The following is an 18,710-nucleotide window of genomic DNA, read 5'->3' as shown; positions in this document are numbered from 1 at the left end:
GGATTCCCTCCCTGTAGCCGTGGCGCGGGGGCTGAGCGGGGAAACTGTGGAAGGAAATTGGCTCCCTGCACGCCGCCGGGGGACAGGAGGCCGCCCTGCGTTCAAAGGAAGGAGACAACGACTCCCCGAACGCCCGAGACCCATAAATCACAGGCAGCACGGCTCCTTTCCACACAGCAAAGGAGGTTCAGGCGCAGGGTCCGTCCTGCCCACCGCGCCGGAGGCACCGAGCGGCAGAAACGGAGGATGGGGCTGGCGGGGGGGCACAGCCCGGCCGCTGCTGTGGGGCCTGGACCGCAGCGCAGGCAGGAGCGGCGGGGCCGACCCCAGCCACAGGCTGCGCGCAGGGGTGGGCTGCGGCTCCCGCCGGTGGGAATTCGGTTGCTGCGCCGATTCCCGAGGGGCTGAGGGGGGGGTGCCGGCAGACGCGGGCCGAGGGAGGGCTCGCCGCCGCTAACGGAGCGGGGGCGGCCTGAGGGCGGCAGACTCGCCCACAACCAAAATGGCGGCCTCCGCCTCGCGCGAGAGGACCGTCCTCCCGCCCGTTTCGCCCGGACCCGCCCGCCGCCAGGGGGCGCGCAAGGCTAGGTGGCGGCGCTCCGCCCGCCCGACTCGAGGGGGGGGGGGCCGCTGCCGGAAGCGCGAGTCGGCGGCCGCGCTGTGAGGGAGGGAGCGGCCGGCGGGGCCGAGGCGGCACCTCTCCCCCCCCACCCCCGCCTCCCCACCCCGGGCCGGCGGGGAGCAGGTGGGGAGGGGGCGTTCGGGGTGGGGGGAGGTAGCGGGGGGTGACAGGGGCCGATGGCGGAGGCAGGTAGTGGAAGGTGGCAGGGGCTAATGGCGGAGGCGGTTGATGAGGGGCTGGGGCGGCTGTGGAGGCGGTGAACGGGGACGACCGGGGCTCCGCTCCGCCACCCGCCCCAGGGCGCCGGCGGTGGCCCCGTCTTCCCCGGCGCCCGGGCTAGTGCCCGGCCTCTCCCCGGCGGTGCCCTGCGGGACGCGGCGTGGCGGCCGGGGCCGTGGAGCCGGGACGCGGGCACTCAGCCCCCCGCCTGGGCCGGCCGGGTCGGCTGCTGGTGCTGCAGCCGGTGCCTCCGGCCTCGCTCAGGACGGGTCCTGGCGGCCGGCTCGGAAAAGGGTGACGCTGCCCGCCCCCCTTGCGGGTGTTGGTAACTCGCAGTAGGGTATGCGGCCGGGGCAAAAGCTCGGTTTTCTGAGGGGGTGGGGGGGTGGGGGGCAGATGTCGCCTTGGTGACTGTAGTTGTTTTGAGTGCGCTGTAGGCAGCGGCGTTGTTCCCGGCAGCTGGTCTTAACGCTGGTGTCCCTCGGGGAGCTCTCCGCGTTAAAGTGCGTGCTCTTTCCCCGTGCCCAGGGCTGAACCGTCCTTCAGAAGGTGCAGTAAAACCACGCTTCCTTTCCCAGAGAGGCCGTTGCCTATTGATCGTCCTCCTGCCTGCGCAAGGTGCCCGCTGGACGTTTGCAATTGCCGTGTTGGGAAACCTCTGGCTTTGGGAGCAAAGCTCCCATCACCTCTGACGGCGGCTTCCAGGAGGCTCAGGGGAGTCGGCGGGCAGCACAAGCGAAAAGCCGTGAACCGCCTCGCTCTCAGCTGTGGAGTGACAGGGCTTAGTGTGTGTGTGTGTGTTTCAGGTGGATACCTCATACACCAGGTGTTATCACTCCAGAAAGAAGCTAAATTGAAATTCCAACTCTTAACACTGTTTATGGTAGCAAACCCAAATTGTTCTTAACTACCGGTCCCTCTGTCTTTCGCTGCTGGGCTCCTTTCCATTTCAGGGTGCACTGTGTGTTACATCTAGTGTTTGTGTTTACAGTTTATTGAAAACAAGACATTAAAGGGTTCTAATGTGGGTAATGCTCTCAACCCACAAAGCATATGTGGTCCTTATGCAGTGTAGTTGTGTGACTGACAGTTTATTTTAGCATCAGAAGAATTCTTCCATGGGCTTTGGCCACACCCAGGCATACATCTTCACAAATGCTTTTGCCTGCTGGAGTTTCAGTAGCCAACGTGTTTTGAAGTGCTGTGAAAAAGAAAAGAAACCAACTGATAGTTTTGCAGAGCTGATGCGTTCCTGAAAAGTGTGGCTCGTGATTCTGCAGACTGTTCTTGCTGCTTGGTTGTTGGAAGCTGCTCGCTTGAAGGTGCTTGGTGTTTGATACTGAGAGTTGCTGGGCTCCTCCTGAGAGGCAGTTACCTGGAGTGGGGGATGCTTGTTTGGAGCTGGCTGTCATACAGTGGCGCTTGAGTAGATAGCAGTTATTTGAATTACTCTGATGTTACAGTATTTCTGAACTGTGTGTGTCTCTGCAGCCAAATTTGTAACTGGTGAATATGTCCATATGTGTTTGGAAGAACATGAAGCACTAGGTCAGCTCAGATACTTTGAGCTGTCCTATGCAAAATCTGACTGAGAAATAATTAAAGCAGTGCTAGCAACCAAAGCAAAACTGAAAAGAGCAAAGAGTGCAGATAAAAGCACTCAGCTGTGCCCAGGAGGAGCAGCCAGTGTGGTTGCACACACAGGTATGGAAGGTTAACCTGAGGAGAGCCAGAGCAGAGCTCCCAGGGACCAGCTGGAGAGGAAGCCCTTCACCTTGGGGCAGTGTGAATCCTTTTGTGCCAAAGAATTCACAAGAAAGTCAATTTTAGAAATGTGTTTAACTGCTGCATTGTGTTTCCTTTTTACCTGCCAGCCCCTCTGTGTCGTGCTGGGAAGCTGCAGTTTAGACTTCTATACCTTTCTCTTTATTTTATAAAGGTCACATTAAAGGAATCAGTACTGAAAAGGTGCACACCCATCCCTGACACTAGAGGGGAGAGAATGAGAGGAAGTTGCATGTTCTGTAGTTAATTCAGCTTTAGATTTTAGGTGGATCAGGACACAGAAGCTCAAGTTAAAAAAAAAACCAAAACCCAACAACCCCAAAACCTACAATTTCAGGCTGTAGTGGTTGTATAATCTGGAGGGTTAAGGTCTGTTCACATCAAACAGTTAAGAGCAGTAATGTGTTCTGGTTCCCATATCTAATGTGTTCATAGGGTTCATTCCTCCCAGTAAGAAGCACATCTAGAGTGGTAGCTACCTGTTTGTTACAGAAGTTGGCTAACAAAGGTAATTAAGTGATACGTGAGCAAGGATTTGTGTGAAGTCTATTAAAAAGGGAGCATTCTGCTCCTTCCCAGTGCTTTTGTTGACTAGGGGGTTGTGCAGTTGGCATATTTACATTTAGTAAAAACATCAGATCATAACATGTTTAAATATAGGACACTTTGGGGAAAGGGGAGGGAGGCAATCATTTATATAATTAATTCTTAACTGAAGCAGTGAAGAGAAGCCAGGAAACCCTAACAGACCAGCACTCTCCAAAAGGCCTCCAGCACTGCTGACCTTGGAGCTCCTGTGGGGGCTTGAACTAGAGAAGCGGGAGAGGGGCCAGAGCAGCAGCTTTGCTGGAACAGCTCTACTGGGGAACTGAGAGACTCCTGCGTTGTTACCTTCCTGAAGTCTCGGGTCATGGCTTGAAACAACCGCCATAAAGTGATTCTCCAGTTGCAAAAAAATGCTTGGGGGTGGGCAGTTCTTTTTCCCCACTTTTCCTGACAACTGAGGTTTTGCTCTCTCCTTCTCTTATTACTAAAGATTGTTTGCTAACTTCTGTATACAGACCAGTATTTGGGGTCTCGCCCATAGCCTGCGATCACAAGCCTGATTACAGAGCATATGCTCGGTCAGTGTTTTCTAAAAGAGCCTCTGTAATCAGCGTGTTTGTTTTACCAGTTTTGTATGTGAGGAAGCAGCATAAAAATCTGTGTCAGCCTCTTCCTGAAAGAGGCTGTGGGAAGAAGGAAGGGTTGGCAGGCAGATGGAATATTTGTCAGATGGAGAGAAGGTAATCCAGGGGTGAAAAGCATGCCACTGATGGAGGTTACCTGACTATAGCTTCACTGTTGCTTGGAGAATTGAGGAATGCCTGCTTTTAGGAAGGCCAAGGGCTCCTTGTGCCCTAAGGCGGTGACAATCACAGTTCCTTACTGCTGACGGTGCTTAATCTGAATTAAACCTCTGGAGTAAGTGTCTGCATGACTGCGGGTATTGGTGGAACCTGGTTTTGGTGGATTCTTGGTTTGGTAGCCAGTTCAAGGACTAGTTGTGGACGCTGTACTGTCTGTTCATCTGTGTGTCAGAGCTGGTGATGTCTGGCGGTGATGCTGACACAGATGTCAGCGCAGTCCTGGCTCCACAGCTGGAGAGCTGCTTGCTTGTTGATCGGAACCATTTTGTGGACATCTGGTTTCCTTCACAAAATAAATAATGGGGATTTTATTCTTGTCCTTAAACTGAAGGAGAGGATACTGGCAGGAGGAGGTTCTTCATGGCTGTTTCATGCTTTGCAGAAAATGATCTGAAGGTGAGCTGGATGGTGCCCGCTGGAACTAAATCTGTCTGAAAATCTTCCTCCACCCAAAGGCCTGTTTGTCATCAAAAGGGAACCTCTACAACGGCCGAACTCTGTAAGTGATGGGCTCGGAGAACAGCGCTTTAAAGAGCTACACACTAGAAGAGCCACCGTTCGCACTGCCAACTGGACACACAATTTACCCAGCTGTGCTGCAAGATGGCAAACTTGCTTCGGTCTTTGTGTACAAGCGAGAGAATGAAGATAAGGTTAATAAAGCTGCCAAGGTACTGTAGAGAGTATGCCTGGGACAGACTTGTCAGAGCTGTCCCTCCTTTTTCTTGGACGGGTGGGAATCAGTTAATGAGGGTCAAACCCTTTGGGGAGTAAGGGCAGGAGAAAAGGTCAAAGTTGACCCTGGCTGCAGACAGCTGCTGTTCAGGGGAGAAAAGGGGATCTGCAGCTGTGAAGCTCGTCGTGCACTGCACAATGCGAGCAGTGGTGGGAAGCGATGTTCAGATAGCAATACCTGCATTATGTTGCAGAGTACTGGTCTCTTCCTGCAGATATAAGTCAGAGGGTCTTTCTTGGGTGGATCCTACCCAAAATACTGTCTTTATTCTGTGTAAGGCTTTGTATCTAGATGTATTATAAAAGTTCTGTAATAAGTGATTGAGTGTGCTCAGTGCTTGCTGAGGAGCAGGTAGGGGCTCTCTAAGTGCAAGCAGAAAACATGGCTAGAAGTACAAGGCTAAGCTCTGCAGCCAAAAGAGACACCTTGGATGAGATTTAACAGATGTCTTTGTTTTTGGAAGCACCTGAAAACCTTGCGCCACCCTTGCCTTCTGCGCTTCCTCTCTTGTACTGTGGAAGCAAATGGAATCCACCTGGTTACAGAACGTGTGAAGCCTTTGGAGATGGTCCTGGAGATGCTCTCTTCTGCAGAAATCTGCGCAGGAATCTACGACGTGTTGCTGGCGCTCATCTTCCTCCATGACAGGGTAGGTACTGCCTGCAGCAATCATCAGGCTTTGGTGGGAGCCAGATGAAATGTGACAGGAGAGCGTTGTATCTGGGCTTGCCTGGATGACTGTCTCATTCCTGGTTCTTCACAAAAAGACGAACACACATCCCGCAGTTCTTTGAGGCTGAAACTGCTAAAATCATTGGCTGCTTTGTAGGAGGAAGGGTGACTGAAAATGCTGTGGGTTTTGGAAGTAAGGGAGCGGTTCTCAATTCGTGAATTGGCATCTGCTTGCAATGCTTCTTACTTTAGTGAAATGGGATTGCTCAGCCTTCATGTTGGCATTCATTTACATGTTGCCATGTGGCAAGAGATTGGTGTCACCGCTCTCGTGTTTTGGCACTGTGTGTTTGTCCAGGACTGCAGTTAAATCTCAGCTCAGACTGTAGCTTTTGGGCTTTGTGTTCATAGTTGGAAGTCTTCTTTGCATTTACAGTTGCATTGCAAGGGATCTGACAACTGGAGCATTGTTTACTCTAAAACCCCAGCCCTTCTGCCTGATACCTGCTAGTCACCTATAAAATCCCAAAGGACCTTTAGAATTGTGTGCTTTTTGGCAGCTTCTCCTCAGCTGCTTGCAGCACGTAATTAGTGCTGATTAAGATTTTACATCTTCATCTATCCCCAAGTCTGTTATCCTTTTTTTTTCTTTTTTCTGTTTTAGGGAAACCTAACGCATAACAATGTCTGTTTATCATCTGTGTTTGTAAGTGAGGATGGGCACTGGAAGCTGGGAGGAATGGAAACAGTCTGTAACTTCAATGAAGCCACCCCAGAGGTAAGAGCCAAGCAAAGTGCACCCTCGGATGCCTGGGAGAGGGCTCCTGGCCTGCTGAAGCTGGCTATCTATGGATGTGAAGGCACAAGTCCTTCCAGTTATCTGAATTTACTATTAAGCATGTTGGCTTACTTACAGCTCTGACCTGAATCTTTGCTCTAGGGACGCTGTAACTATAAACTACAACATCTACACAAACAGAAACTAATTCCTCATTAGCCAAAAAGCTGCTGGCTGCAGGGTAGGTTAAGACCGGGGAGAGCGAGAAATCTTTGCTCCTCTGCACTGATTTAACAAACTGGAAAAAAAAGCTTTAGTGTGAAGCAGGAAGATCCAGGTTGAGATGAATCAATAAGGAAAATGATTTAAATGACTCCTTAGGTTTTGCTGCTGGCATCTTCATTGCTTGTTACTGGTCTTAGCACAAAAATGCCTGGTTTCATTTCTGCTGCGTGCTGTGCAGAGTCATTGCTGCAGCCTGGCACTGTGTCGTAAATGTATATTGCCTTTTCTCCCAGAGGATCCACAAATCCTTCCCAAACTGTATTGAATGTCCCTGGCGTGTATCACCTTTCAGAAGTGATGAGGCAGACACGCAACTGGTGTGCATGGTGGTGCACAACAATGCAAAGAGCATGGCTGTAAAACCTCACTGCTAAAGCTCATGAAATCCTTTCCCCGTCCAGATGGATCATGCGGGACGGTAGGACTGAGGACTAAAGGGATGAGTTGGCCGTGATGCCCTGAAATTGCTTTCTGTCAGCTTGGTGCTTCATACCTGGTCCATTTGTGCTTCCCCTCTGGGCAGAGCAAAGCACAGCCTGCCCTCGGTGCCAGCTGAAGGGGCAGGGGCATACCTCCTGCCACACACTCAGCCCTGGCCTGTGGGGAGACCCTACCTCTGCTGCTTGGCACAGATAAGCAATCGAGGCAGCTCATGTCTCCCCTCTTCTCCTTCCAGTTCCTCTGTCATGTCAAGTCAGTACGAGACCAGTCATGCATCCCTTGTGAGGAGATGGTGAGTAACATCGCTTGCTGGAGGAACTTCTTGCTGGCAACAAATAGAAGTGCAATGTTCGGGAAATAGTTTTCATTCACATGTTTTATTTTCTTATGCCTCAATGGGAGAAAGTGGTTATTGGATAACATCTGAGGTTTATTCGCTTCCTTTATTCCCCCTTCTGTCCCATCCCTGGTTTGGGAATGGTGTTGGGCACAAGGATGTGAAATTCTGAATGAGGAGTGATGGGACAGCAGGTTCTTATACTATTTTTCAAACACTTTGCGTTGCAGCTTTAGTGCTTCTAAATCACCAAAGCTTTGCAAAAATTACAGAGTAGTTGCTGAGAATGCCCAGATCACTGTGGTCACATGGTTGTGTAGCTCTCCTTAACAGCCTGTTTTTTCACTTGTTAGTCACTTCCTATCCATTAAGCATCCTATGAGTTGCTTATGCTAAAAGAGTGCTCTTTCTCTAATTATCACCTGTTTCCATAGAAATGCTGAAAGGTGTTGACCTGTAATTGCTGCGTGCATTCATCAGGGAATCATTTCATCGTGATGTAGTTGCTCCTTTGGGTTATAAATTCCCCCGTGGAGGTTTTTTTAGCATAATATTCTACTTGTAGGATACTCAGTGGAGCTTTGATGCTATAAAAAAATTGGAGAGTGTATATGCTGGGGGGGGGTGGGAATAGAAACTCATGGAAACTACCAAGTATTTAATAAACTCCTGCTTTACTGATCTTTTGGGGTTTACTTTCAGTCTGCAGATTTCAAAATTCTGCCCAGCAGCTATGGGCACGCAAGGGATGCCTACGCATTTGGAACAATGGTTGAAAATCTCCTGACAGTCCTAAATGATCACGGTAAAGAACGACACAAGTTTATTTTGCTATCGACAGGCCTCTCTAGCTTATTCCTTGCGTGTGTCGAGCTATTTGCCTTTTGTTGCAGCTGGCAGATTTGCTACAGGTTTGGTGGCCATTGTTGTTCTTTGTGTTTGCTAAGTTAAATGCAGACCTCAGCTTCTCCTGTATTCCCCTTTTGCTGCATTCGAACATGGTCAGATGTGGCTGCAGGTCACCAGCCCGTGTAACACGAGCACTCCCAAACGTGCTCTGCAGTAGTCAGAGGTTTGCTTGCTCCTGCCCCACCAGCTGCCTTCATCAAGGGTTATGGACATGGGCACATGGATGTTGTGTACCACAGCAGAGCGGGGGCTGCTGCCTTCTGGCAGAGGGGGAGCAGGAAGCTTCCTGGGAGGACAGTAGCAGTCCTTGGTGCCCCAATAGCCAAGCAGCTTAGGAAGAGAAATGGAAACGCTGTTTTCCCTTTTAGGGTCAGATATGAGCAAGTTTGCTATCAAATAGAGCTAAAAATAAGTTTTGGGGAGGGTGGAGGACTCCTGAACATTGCTTGTTCAGTGTTGAGAGAGAAATCTAACTGTAGGTGCTCTGGATTTCAGTTTCAGCAGATATTCTCTCCAGCTTTCAGCAAACCTTGCACTGTACACTGCTGAATCCAGATCCAAAGTGTCGTCCACCACTGTCCAGTTTAGTGTCTCATGAGTTCTTCAGGTAAGGAAAGGAATATCCTGCCTCTCTTGGTATGTCTTGGTACTGCTTATTTCTGTGTTGCAAATGTGTTGATTTTCTGAAGGTGTGTTACTTATCAGATGGGAAGTGCAGACTTAATCCCTACCTCTTACAGGGATCTTTGACAAAAGCTTCTTAAATTAAGAAAGCATTATCAGCCTTCCAAATGAGGTGCTGTGCTAGCAGTGGTGACGGAAGTGTGCCCGTTAGTCACACACAGTCAGTTGGACCTCCCTAAGCTTGTGGGAGTTGGTGGGAAATGCTCTAGAAAATACAACCATTAGTGATACCACTGGAGCAAAGCAGGCTCCAAGATAATCCACAAAGAGCTGTGTCTGCTGTCACCTGAGTCTTTCTCTGGGTGGTGGCATTAGTGAAAGGTGGCACTTGGTTCTCCTCATTGCCCTGGTAACGTGGTCAGAGCTGGCTGATGCCATGTTGCCCCAGGTCTCCACGTGAACTGCTGACTTCAAAGTGCAGCACTGTGCAGATGCAGCTTTCGGGTAACTGGTCACATCTCTGTGCTGGCGTTCTTGGCCCACTGGCTTTTGACTCGTATCCCTCTGTCTAGTTCTCTCTGATAAATGAAAGATGGTGATTTGCAATCTCTTAGTTGTGTGTTGGTGGTTTTAAGCATCAATGAGGATCACACTTGACAGCCTACGTTTTTGTGCTTAGGAATGATTTTCTGGAAGTTGTGAATTTTCTGAAGACCTTAACACTAAAGTCTGAGGAGGAAAAAACTGAATTTTTCAAGTAAGTGAAGGAACTATGATCTGGAAGCTTCTTATTTCAGAAATACTTCTGATGAATGGGATTGTGGGGGGACCTGGGAAGGCTAGTGGCTGGAGAGGTAGTTCCTCAGGTGGCAGATTTTGATTGCTTTGGTCCAACATTGTTTGCTTTGTAATATTTTGGGTACTCCAGCCAACGTAATGAAAGCATCAAAGAGGAAACTCTTCACTCCCTCCTTTCCCAATTTCTTGTGAATGGTTTGGTGTTTGGGAGGAGCGGTACCTGCTGGGCTCTGCATCATTCTGATACTTGCCAGCCTCTGGAGTGACGCTGTGCACAGCTGTATGGGCAGCAGTGGTTTTACCTGCTAGACCAATTGCTGTCACTGGAGAATCAGTCAAACTGGACTGTAGTGACATACATCGCTTAAGGGCTGCTTTTCTGAATCACATCTGCTTGCTAGCAGCTGGGTTGAACTCCTGCAGGGCCAAGAACAGAAGCTTTCCCAGGAGTACAGGAATATGAAAAGGAAAGAATGTTTCCATTGTTCATGTTCTAATTGAGTTATTGCACTTTGTGGGGCATAATGTTGATGTTACTAGCAGAAGTTAAATTATTCTGGTTCTCTTCCACCCACTTTAGCAGCAGTGTCCCATCTCCCACCGCACCACGGCTAACCAGGAATCATTTGGAAACCCCATTCATGTGCTGTAGTGTTGCAGTAGAGGAGGGAGCATGGCCTAACAGGTCGTCTACTCAAGCTCTGTTGAACAGCTCCTCACTGGAGCTGTCCTGGGGTCCTGTTGCTTTACACAAAGGCTATCTGCCCAGTTTCAAAATGCTTTAAAATATCAGAGCCCTTCTTTTAATGTGCTGGAAAAAAAGAATCTTTCCCTTGCCTTGTTCTTAGAAGTAGCTTTATTTTAGTTGCAACTTTGCTAACAAGGGAAATCTAGCTCCAGGCACCTCTTGAGGCTGCAATTTTTTTTCCATTTAGGCAGATCTTGTAAACTGCTAATAAGAGAGATTTCAGTAAGACAAGTTGTGTGAATTAACCTTGTGGTGCTAGCCCTGTTAGGGCAGAGCTGTTGTCTGTAGTGGTTGTCTCAGCTGCAGTAGTGCAGCATCTGCAGGAAATCCTATTGTCATGGTCCCCAAGAAGTTTTCTCTAAGAGAAGCTTCCATGTAGTCATGGCATTATCTGGGCCTGAAAAAGGGAGAAGGTGAATTTTTCTTTCTTCTTCCATATAAAAGAGCCTGGGTGTTCCTACAGAGCTATTTTTCCTGCCTGTTTTATACTTCTGTCATCACCATCAGCAGTAACACTAGTTTGATTGCACTAGTTTGAGACTAAGTGGAGGAGAAAGGGGATCTTAGCAGGAGCATTCAGAATGGTTCCTACTGTCTCTAACAGCAGTATTTACTGAGTGAGGGAGTGAATAATTTTCTTAAAGATATGGCAGTGTTGCCCCTTTTATGAGGCAGAGGGGCTTTCACAGCATGTGCACTATTGTTCTTAGTCTCCTCCAAGCCTAGAGAAAAGCAGTAACTGTTACTGATATTTTAAAAATTAAAATCCTACAAGGAAGAGCAGTTGCAAAAAATCAAACTCTGTGACTTAAATAAACCCAGCCTGTACCCTGGCCACCTCTAAAATGTCTTAGAAGTGGTTTCAAAATGTGATTCCCTTTTTGCAAGGGAGAATTCCCTTGTGTGGTGGATACAACAGCCTTTTCTCAAGCAGTAAGAAAATTCTTGCCATGCACCAGGCTGTGGGTTGAGAGGACAAATCTATTCTGCAGTTTTAACGCCATAGCACTTCATGGGAGATACCAGCCCTGAGGCAGTTTGATGCCACAGCAGTGGGCAGCTTCTCAGAGGGGGAAGTCTTCATGTGCCAGCTGAAGGTGCGGTGGTGCTTCTGGATGTGCTTGTGACAGCCTGTGATCCGGGTGTGGGGTTTTACAGGATGTGTCTCTGTCTCCTGTTTTGTGTTACCCTTGCCTGAAAGCCTCAGGCAGGAGCAGAGCCTTGTCCTTCTAGGTTAGAGTGCATGCAGAGTGAGAGGCTATGATGGGATGCTGTCTCTAGGAGATGAGGCAGACACAAAAAGAGGGGAAAGCGATATTAAGGGAAACAGTCATAAATGCATGGAAGGCTGTCTTGATACTAATCTTTCTCTCCTGGAACGCAGATTCCTGCTGGACAGGGTGGCTGGCTTGTCAGAGGAGCTGATAGCATCACGGCTGGTGCCTCTTCTACTCAATCAGCTTGTGTTTGCAGAACCTGTAGCTGTCAAGAGTTTTCTTCCTCATCTGCTGGGTCCAAAGAAAGGTGACCTTTCAATAGTTTCTCTCTTTGCAATTATTACTGACAAGTTGGGAATTAATTCAGAGTGGTCATTCCATTGAATCAGGGGAATAGTGGTGTTTAACCAGAACAAATACTGTAACATACAGAACCAGAAAGGACAGTTATGTGTCCTTATGTCCTGTTTGCAGTACTTTCCACTGCTCTGCTGATACTGGGAGGAGAATTAGGAATTGCCTGGGCTCTTCCCCAGGTTTACATGTCACCCCAGCCTCCCACCCTGGCTTTCCCAGTGGCTCACTGTGTATGTCCCCTTCTTGCCTTTCCCCTACCCTGCTTCCCCTTTTCTCTTCTGCCACTGCACTCATTCTCCTGTAAGGGTGCTCAGTCTCTTCTCCTTTCCTCTGCAAGAGGTGTTCAGCATGTCTTGCTGGATGCCCAACTATCTTTGTCTCTGCTGTTTGCCTCCATCTCTTTAAAGTTTTTCCTAAATAGCTACTGGTGTTTCAGCCAAGTAATACCTGTCTTGTGACAGTTTGACCTTCAGTGTTCAAGAGCCATTGCTGTTAAGCAACAGCCACTGGCACTGCTGCCTCTCCTCCCTCCCATCTCTGATGTCCCAGGCAAGCTGTGTTGGCAGCTGACAAAGAATCAGACCTGGCAGTGGGGTGACACTGTAGATCTCAGCTGTGATGGTTTCTCAGCGAGTAAATTTTGGCTGGGCTGTCCCTTGTTGAAGCAGGCTTTTCCCATCTTCACGTCTCTTCCCTAGAGCAAACTGGAGAAAGCCAGACCAGCTGCCTCCTGTCGCCAGCCTTGTTCCAAACGCATGTCATTCCTGTGCTGCTGAAGCTATTTGAGGTTCACGAGGAGCACGTTCGAATGGTGTTGCTGTCTCACATTCATGCCTATGCAGAACTGTTCTCTCGGGAGGAGTTGAAAAACATCATATTGCCACAGGTTAAGGACAGCAATACGCAGTATTTCCTAGAATATGCGATTTCTGCTGCTCGGGTTGGTTCTTAGCTCAAAGTTAGAATCTCATAGTGCTGCCACAAACAGTTTGCAACCTCCTTCTATACAAGCCCAAACCCTTACACCCCATCCTGATCTGGAGTACTAGTTTTGTTCCAATGCCCTCTGTCACGCACACCACTTGTGCTGATACCTGTTGGCCTTGACTGGCAGCCTCCCAACAAGAGACCGTGTTTCTGTTTCACACCACAGTTGTCAAGATTGGAGGAGTGATCTGTCTAAGCTCAGGGTGCCTTGGAGTTCGGGTACAGTGCTCGCCAGGCACTGGGATCAGCCACTCTCTTTAGCTTGTAACACAAAGTGGTAGGCTGATTTTATGCTACAGAATAATGTCCAGTATCTACTGAGAGCTGTGGGAGATCGTAGGAATGAAATGTGCTGCAAATATAACATTTAAAGGGGAAAGAAGTGAAAAAGCAGAATTTTCTGTTCTTGGTAATGTTGTTATGTTCTTGGTGTAGGTATTGCTGGGCCTTCGAGATACCAGTGACTCTATTGTTGCGATAACACTGCACAGCTTAGCAGTTCTCGTCTCCCTGCTTGGACCTGAAGTAGTTGTAGGTGGAGAAAGAACGAAGATTTTCAAAAGCTCTGCGCCAAGTTTCATGAAAACTGCTGATCTCTCCCCTGAAGGTAAATTATATGGTCAGAGTGCTCTCAGGATTCTTGCCCATTCTGTCCAAGCAACATAGGCAGAATTTCTTGGATGATTAATCTGTTGCTGTTGACAGGTTAATTGAAAAAAAGCTAATTTGCAGCTAAACTTCAATTCTAAATTAGGTACTGTTTGCAGATACAGAATTGATATCAGAAGAAGAGTTATGTGAAAGTATTTTAAATGTAGGAAATATATGGAAAAAAACTTAAATCTCTTCTTCCTTTAAGAATCTCTGTAAGTAAAGGAGATTTGTTAAGTGTGTGTGTTTGGTGGAAAAACCATATTGCCCTTCTAAAGGACTTGCGTACTTATCCAGATAGTTGTTTAATATTCCCTCTGTCCTTCATGTTTTTAAAAATAGTAAATCTCATCCTCTTCCCTGAATTTCTATTCATAGATTGGAAAAGGAATACGAACTTCCCTATTTTCTCAGCTCTCAGGAGGCTTTTCAGCTAATCCAAATGAAGACAGTAGTCCCTGCACCTGCTAGATAACTTGGAACCAAGTGTACCAAGAGAAAGCTTTTCTGGATATTGAAACTAAGAATGCTTATAACTGGAGGGAAGAATCAGCATTTGTTCTACTTTAGACACATAGATACCAAATGAAATGCATGATAGAGCTCAATTTAAGTATAAATGTTTTCTTCCTGATGGTGTGTGTACTGAGAGCTACCACCCTTTATTAAAATCTGTGGATGGCTTGTTGCATTATTTTTCTTTACATTATTGATTTAGTAGACTATAGTAAATAAACCCCTTTGGATTGCATGCTAAAACCAGGTTTATTTTTCAGAAGATATTTAAAATTAGACCTGATTTAACTATTGACAAATGACAAAAAAACCCCTTTTGTCCTCAACAGTGTGATGACTTGCAAAAACCAGTACTAGAGGCTGAACATGTGAGGCTTAATAAGCTGTTTGCTTAAGCCCCTAAAAGGATGTACCTTTTATCAAGGGCGCTTTGGGGAGGGGGTGGGTTCTGTGTGCTAGTTGCAGTCCTTTCCTGTGCTGCAGGCCCTGTGTCTCTGGCTGTGCTGGTAACCCCTAGCCTGGGCAGGCACGGCAGGCAGTGGAAGCAGATGCAGCCTTGGCCCAAGCCATGCTGTTCTGGGGGTGGTGGCAACAGTGCCTCACACAGCTGAGGCCGGTGCTGGTGAATCACTGCCACAACTCCCAAAAATGAAGTGGAACTAGGTGCTTGCCAAGCTATCATCACTGGCCCAGGGAAACAAACCTGCCTTGTGCAGCTTCAAAGTGTGGCCTTGACTGCCAACCACCCCACCTCACCTTGGGTGTGGTACAAGGGAGGCTGTCATACAGCCTTCAGGGTAGAGACTCTTGTTCCTGTAAGCTGGTTTGCTCATGTCCAAGCATAAAAGAGGGTTTGTGTAGTTGCATGAGTTTGCTTATGCTTTGAATTGTTGTGACTATCAGTGAGTGCTGTGCTTTTGTGTGAGAGGCAGGTAAACAGGGAATTTGTGATGCCGTGCAGTACAGAAGCTGGGGTTTGGATCCAGCCAGGTGGCACACAGCATTTTTTAAGCATGTGTGCTGATCATAATCAGTTTGTTCATTGTGTATTTCTTGAAAGAACGTATCAGCAGAAACTGACTATTTACAGTTGCCCAAACTTTGTACTGGCAAGAGCTGCAGATGGCAGGAACAGAGGAGTATTGTGTTATATACAGCTCAAAAGGTGCAGCTGTTGGATTGCTGCACTAGTCTTCATTCAGTATTGCTTGTCAGTGTTGTAAATAAGACCATTGCAATGCTGCGGGCAGTTTCAGCTAAGACTGACAATACACCTTGTGGACCTGGTGTCCGTCCTTTTCTTTTATCGCTGCAGACTCCCCCAGTCATGTTGCAAGCAATCAGAGAAATCAAACCTGTCGGCCCTTGAAGATCAATTCTAGTGTGTTTCCCATCACTGGAAAGGTACCTGTCAAGAAGCTTTCTGTGCAACAAGACAATCCACTGGCTTTAAAGACAGGTAAAACTTAGCCCTAGCTCTTCCTTTTTTAGAAATCAAGTGTTCTACAAATGAAGTGTTGCTTGAAAAGATGTTAATTTTCCCCGTGTGCTGATCTGAAAGATTCAGTGAACCAAGGAAGGTAACAGTGAAGGAAGGGGAGTGTTGACCCTTGACTTCCTAGGGAATAGTTATTTGGGAATCATGATATACACAGACTGCTGGCTGGCTGGCCTTGAATTTCTGTTTCCTTATGGCAGGTTCTCTGCTGTGCTTTTTCACTCCTCTCACAGCTTGGCTGATACACTGGATTTATAGGTCAGCTCATTCTCTGGCCTCAGAAGTGGACTCAGTTTACTTTCATTGCCTTTTTTTCAGTCACCTATTGCTTATCAGCAGTCAGCTTTTATTGCCCCAGGGCTTTGAGATGAATACCCCTCCATTGCAAGCAGGAAGGTGGCCGTGCTTTCTAATACAAGAGGAGCTTAGCACTGAAGCATCTTTCAGTCAGCATTACTAGCTTATTTCCATGCCAGGTGCCACCTGTGATGTCAAGGAGGTTTAGGCAAAACTCTGTCTCTACACTTGCTCTCTTGCAATGAGTATGTAACACCTTTGTCTTCTATAGGTGAGCATGACACTCAGTCCCTCCTGAATGGAATGCCTGGAAGCATTAATATGCTAGGGAACAGCAGGAGCTCTTTGACTACCTCTGAAAAGCCAGCAGAGGAGTGGCCAGACTGGAGTGAGCCAGAAGAGCTAGAGACTGAGAAAACTGTGAACATTCAAATTCAGCCCCGAGAGCTGCAGGACAACGTGAGACCTTATTTTGCTGAACGTGATGTAGATGAGAAGCCATGGGATGACTTTGAGCCCAGCAGTCCTAGTCCTGAATTGTCATCAGGAAACTGCCTCACTGTGACACAGGCTGATGCAGTTGAAATGCCAAGGCCTCTGCCAGGTACCCATCAACTAAGCAAAGAATTCAAAAGCCTCAGACTGAGTCCCCCTGCAAAGTCCTGCCCTGGGAACAGCTGGAGCAATGACAAGTGGGATGACCAGGAACAACTAGGAGAAACTGTGCTGCCAAAAATGACCTTTCAGGAAAGGTTGAAGTCTTCATCGGAGTCTGGCCTAGGAGAAGAATTCACGATCAAAGTGAAGAGGAAACCCACGCAAGACCCTGAGCTGGACTGGTTTGCTGACATGATCCCAGACATTAAACCTTCTTCAGCTATCTTGATTTTACCTGAAGCGAGGACAGAAGCGGTTGTTCCCAGTCACTCTGGTGTAGTATCCAGCAGAGAAGGTGCCTCCCAGAATGTGCTGTTTTCATCCAAATTTGCAGCAGCTGATCTTATTGAGGTAAGAAGCTATAGGTAGTGGGGTTTAAATGACTGCACACTTGAGAGGATCCTAAAAGCATGTACATAGCACAACACGCTGTTGTAGCACCAGTTGGCTCCTTAATCAGATGGTGGATAACCTGAGGAAGTATCAGCAGCATACAACTGTACAGTTGAGTCTTTACATGTGAATACAAGATGCTGAGCCCTGAATGATGCATCTTACCAGGCACCAGGTAATTCAGTGGGCCGTTACTACAGCAGCAAGAGAGCTGTGTTAAGAAACAGTGAGGGAGTGGACTTGTACACTACTAAAGGCACTGACTAAGGAGTTTTAACTCTAGCTTTTAATGTGTGCTGCTGTATCCTGGATGCAAGGACCCTATGCTACATTAGGGAGAGTCTTGGTTTGTTGGACAGGTAAAACAAGGCTGGATCCTGTCTGCTGAACAGGCATGGCTCCATGCACAAACTGAAGGGGGCTTTTAAGCACAGAGGATGCTCAGGACTGTTGCTCCTGGCTCTTCTGGGAAAACCTAATAGCATTCTAAATAACAGATCAGGAAACCAGAAGCCTGGATTGTGGAGTAAAGCTTTTGGGTGCTTTGTTTTCATGAAATAATAGCTGAGACATTTCTCCATTTCAGATGAACCATAGGAGTTATAAAATTGCCTTTTTAGGTAAGCAGGTAAATCCCTCTAGCCCCATCACAGAGACTCCAGAGACTGCTTCTGTTTCCTAGGAGGGGAGGCAGCACTCCCAACACTGCCCCCTGAACACATAACTCCATTAGGGAATAGGTGTTGATTTCAAGTTGTTTTGCTAATTCAGTCTCAAGAGAGCTACCACAGGGGTAGCAGGTAGCATGGGGAGAGGAGCCTTGGATGTAAACTGAAGTTGTTTATGATATTTGAAAATGGCACACTGTTGTGATAACAACCCCATTTGGGGAGGGATTCATGCGCTGTAGTGCAGTCAGTGCTGTGTAGTAGAAAAGCTGCGTCAGTGGATGGGTGAGACCAAACTCATAGTGTTAGAATAGAACAGGACAACAGCTCTTTCCTAGGGGGAAAGAAATCATCTAGTTTATAGCATCCTGTTCTTAATGGAAAGTGGTTCTTGCTTCAATTTTAGGAAAAAAAGGACTCTTAGTTTGCTCTTGTCTTTAAGGTAAAGACCTTTTAACTACAAAAGGAAACAAGATAGCTGCAAATACTGACACTTCATTTTTGAATTGTCAAATTCGGCATTCTGGATGAATGTCTTTCTTGCTCTGCCATCACAAGCTACAAAGGCTACTGCCTGGCTCCTGTGGCTGTGCTAAGTACAGAAGTACAGTACACATGCCTTAATGTTGGTAATTTTACGTGATTCTAGGCTGAAGCTGCAGGCTGGGGTGAAGAAGAGGAGTTGAACTGGGAAGATGATACTAACTGGTAATGGGACTGAAAGAGACAAAGGCAATTTATGGTGTGTTGGATTCTGTAAGAGAAGTTGCTGCTTCCCCAATACAATGGATAAGTACCTCAGCACTGCTTTTGCCAGAAGGCAGGCACTTGCTGGAGCAGCCAGCAAGATCCCGCGGGGCCCGATCTCTTGCAATGGATGCTCCTTTCCAATCTGTGCCAAAAACTGCAGGGGTGAGGCCTGCACTCAAGCAATATGCCCAGCCGTGGTACGTGCCACTGCTACCGGAAAGAAGAATGGCGTGATGAGTGTGTTGGTCCTGATGTGCTACTGGAGGCCAAGAGCGGTGTAAGCAATTGTTCCAGAACTCATCCCTGCTCTGAAAAACTGATGACAATAAATGAAAGTCACAGAGTTCCTTGGTTAA

General features: G+C 47.6%; 1 protein-coding gene across 1 annotated transcript; it reads left to right on the top strand.

Annotated features, from left to right (window-relative positions):
* The first annotated feature begins 628 nt into the window (after positions 1-628).
* SCYL3 (SCY1 like pseudokinase 3) lies at positions 629-18,701 on the top strand. The gene is made up of 14 exons (XM_049809318.1): positions 629-745; positions 4,418-4,706; positions 5,235-5,420; positions 6,108-6,221; positions 7,183-7,239; positions 7,987-8,089; positions 8,689-8,800; positions 9,497-9,574; positions 11,748-11,887; positions 12,636-12,823; positions 13,360-13,531; positions 15,407-15,550; positions 16,158-16,894; positions 18,254-18,701. The coding sequence occupies exons 2-14, from the start codon at positions 4,542-4,544 to the stop codon at positions 18,314-18,316; spliced, it is 2,259 nt and encodes a 752-aa protein (XP_049665275.1). The 5' UTR covers positions 629-745; positions 4,418-4,541; the 3' UTR covers positions 18,317-18,701.
* The last annotated feature ends 9 nt before the right edge of the window (positions 18,702-18,710 follow it).

Source organism: Accipiter gentilis, chromosome 8, assembly GCF_929443795.1.
Source record: "Accipiter gentilis chromosome 8, bAccGen1.1, whole genome shotgun sequence".
NCBI classification, from domain to species: domain Eukaryota; kingdom Metazoa; phylum Chordata; class Aves; order Accipitriformes; family Accipitridae; genus Astur; species Astur gentilis.
Note: the sequence above shows the minus strand (reverse complement) of the source record. Positions and strands in the feature narration are given on the sequence as shown.

Excerpts from the sequence above, each read along its gene's own strand:
- SCYL3 (XM_049809318.1), top strand. The coding sequence starts at position 4,542 with ATGGGCTCGGAGAACAGCGCTTTAAAGAGCTACACACTAGAAGAGCCA. Across the intron at positions 6,222-7,182 it reads TCAATGAAGCCACCCCAGAG|TTCCTCTGTCATGTCAAGTC; the intron begins GTAAGAGCCAAG and ends TTCTCCTTCCAG. Across the intron at positions 12,824-13,359 it reads AAAACATCATATTGCCACAG|GTATTGCTGGGCCTTCGAGA; the intron begins GTTAAGGACAGC and ends TTCTTGGTGTAG.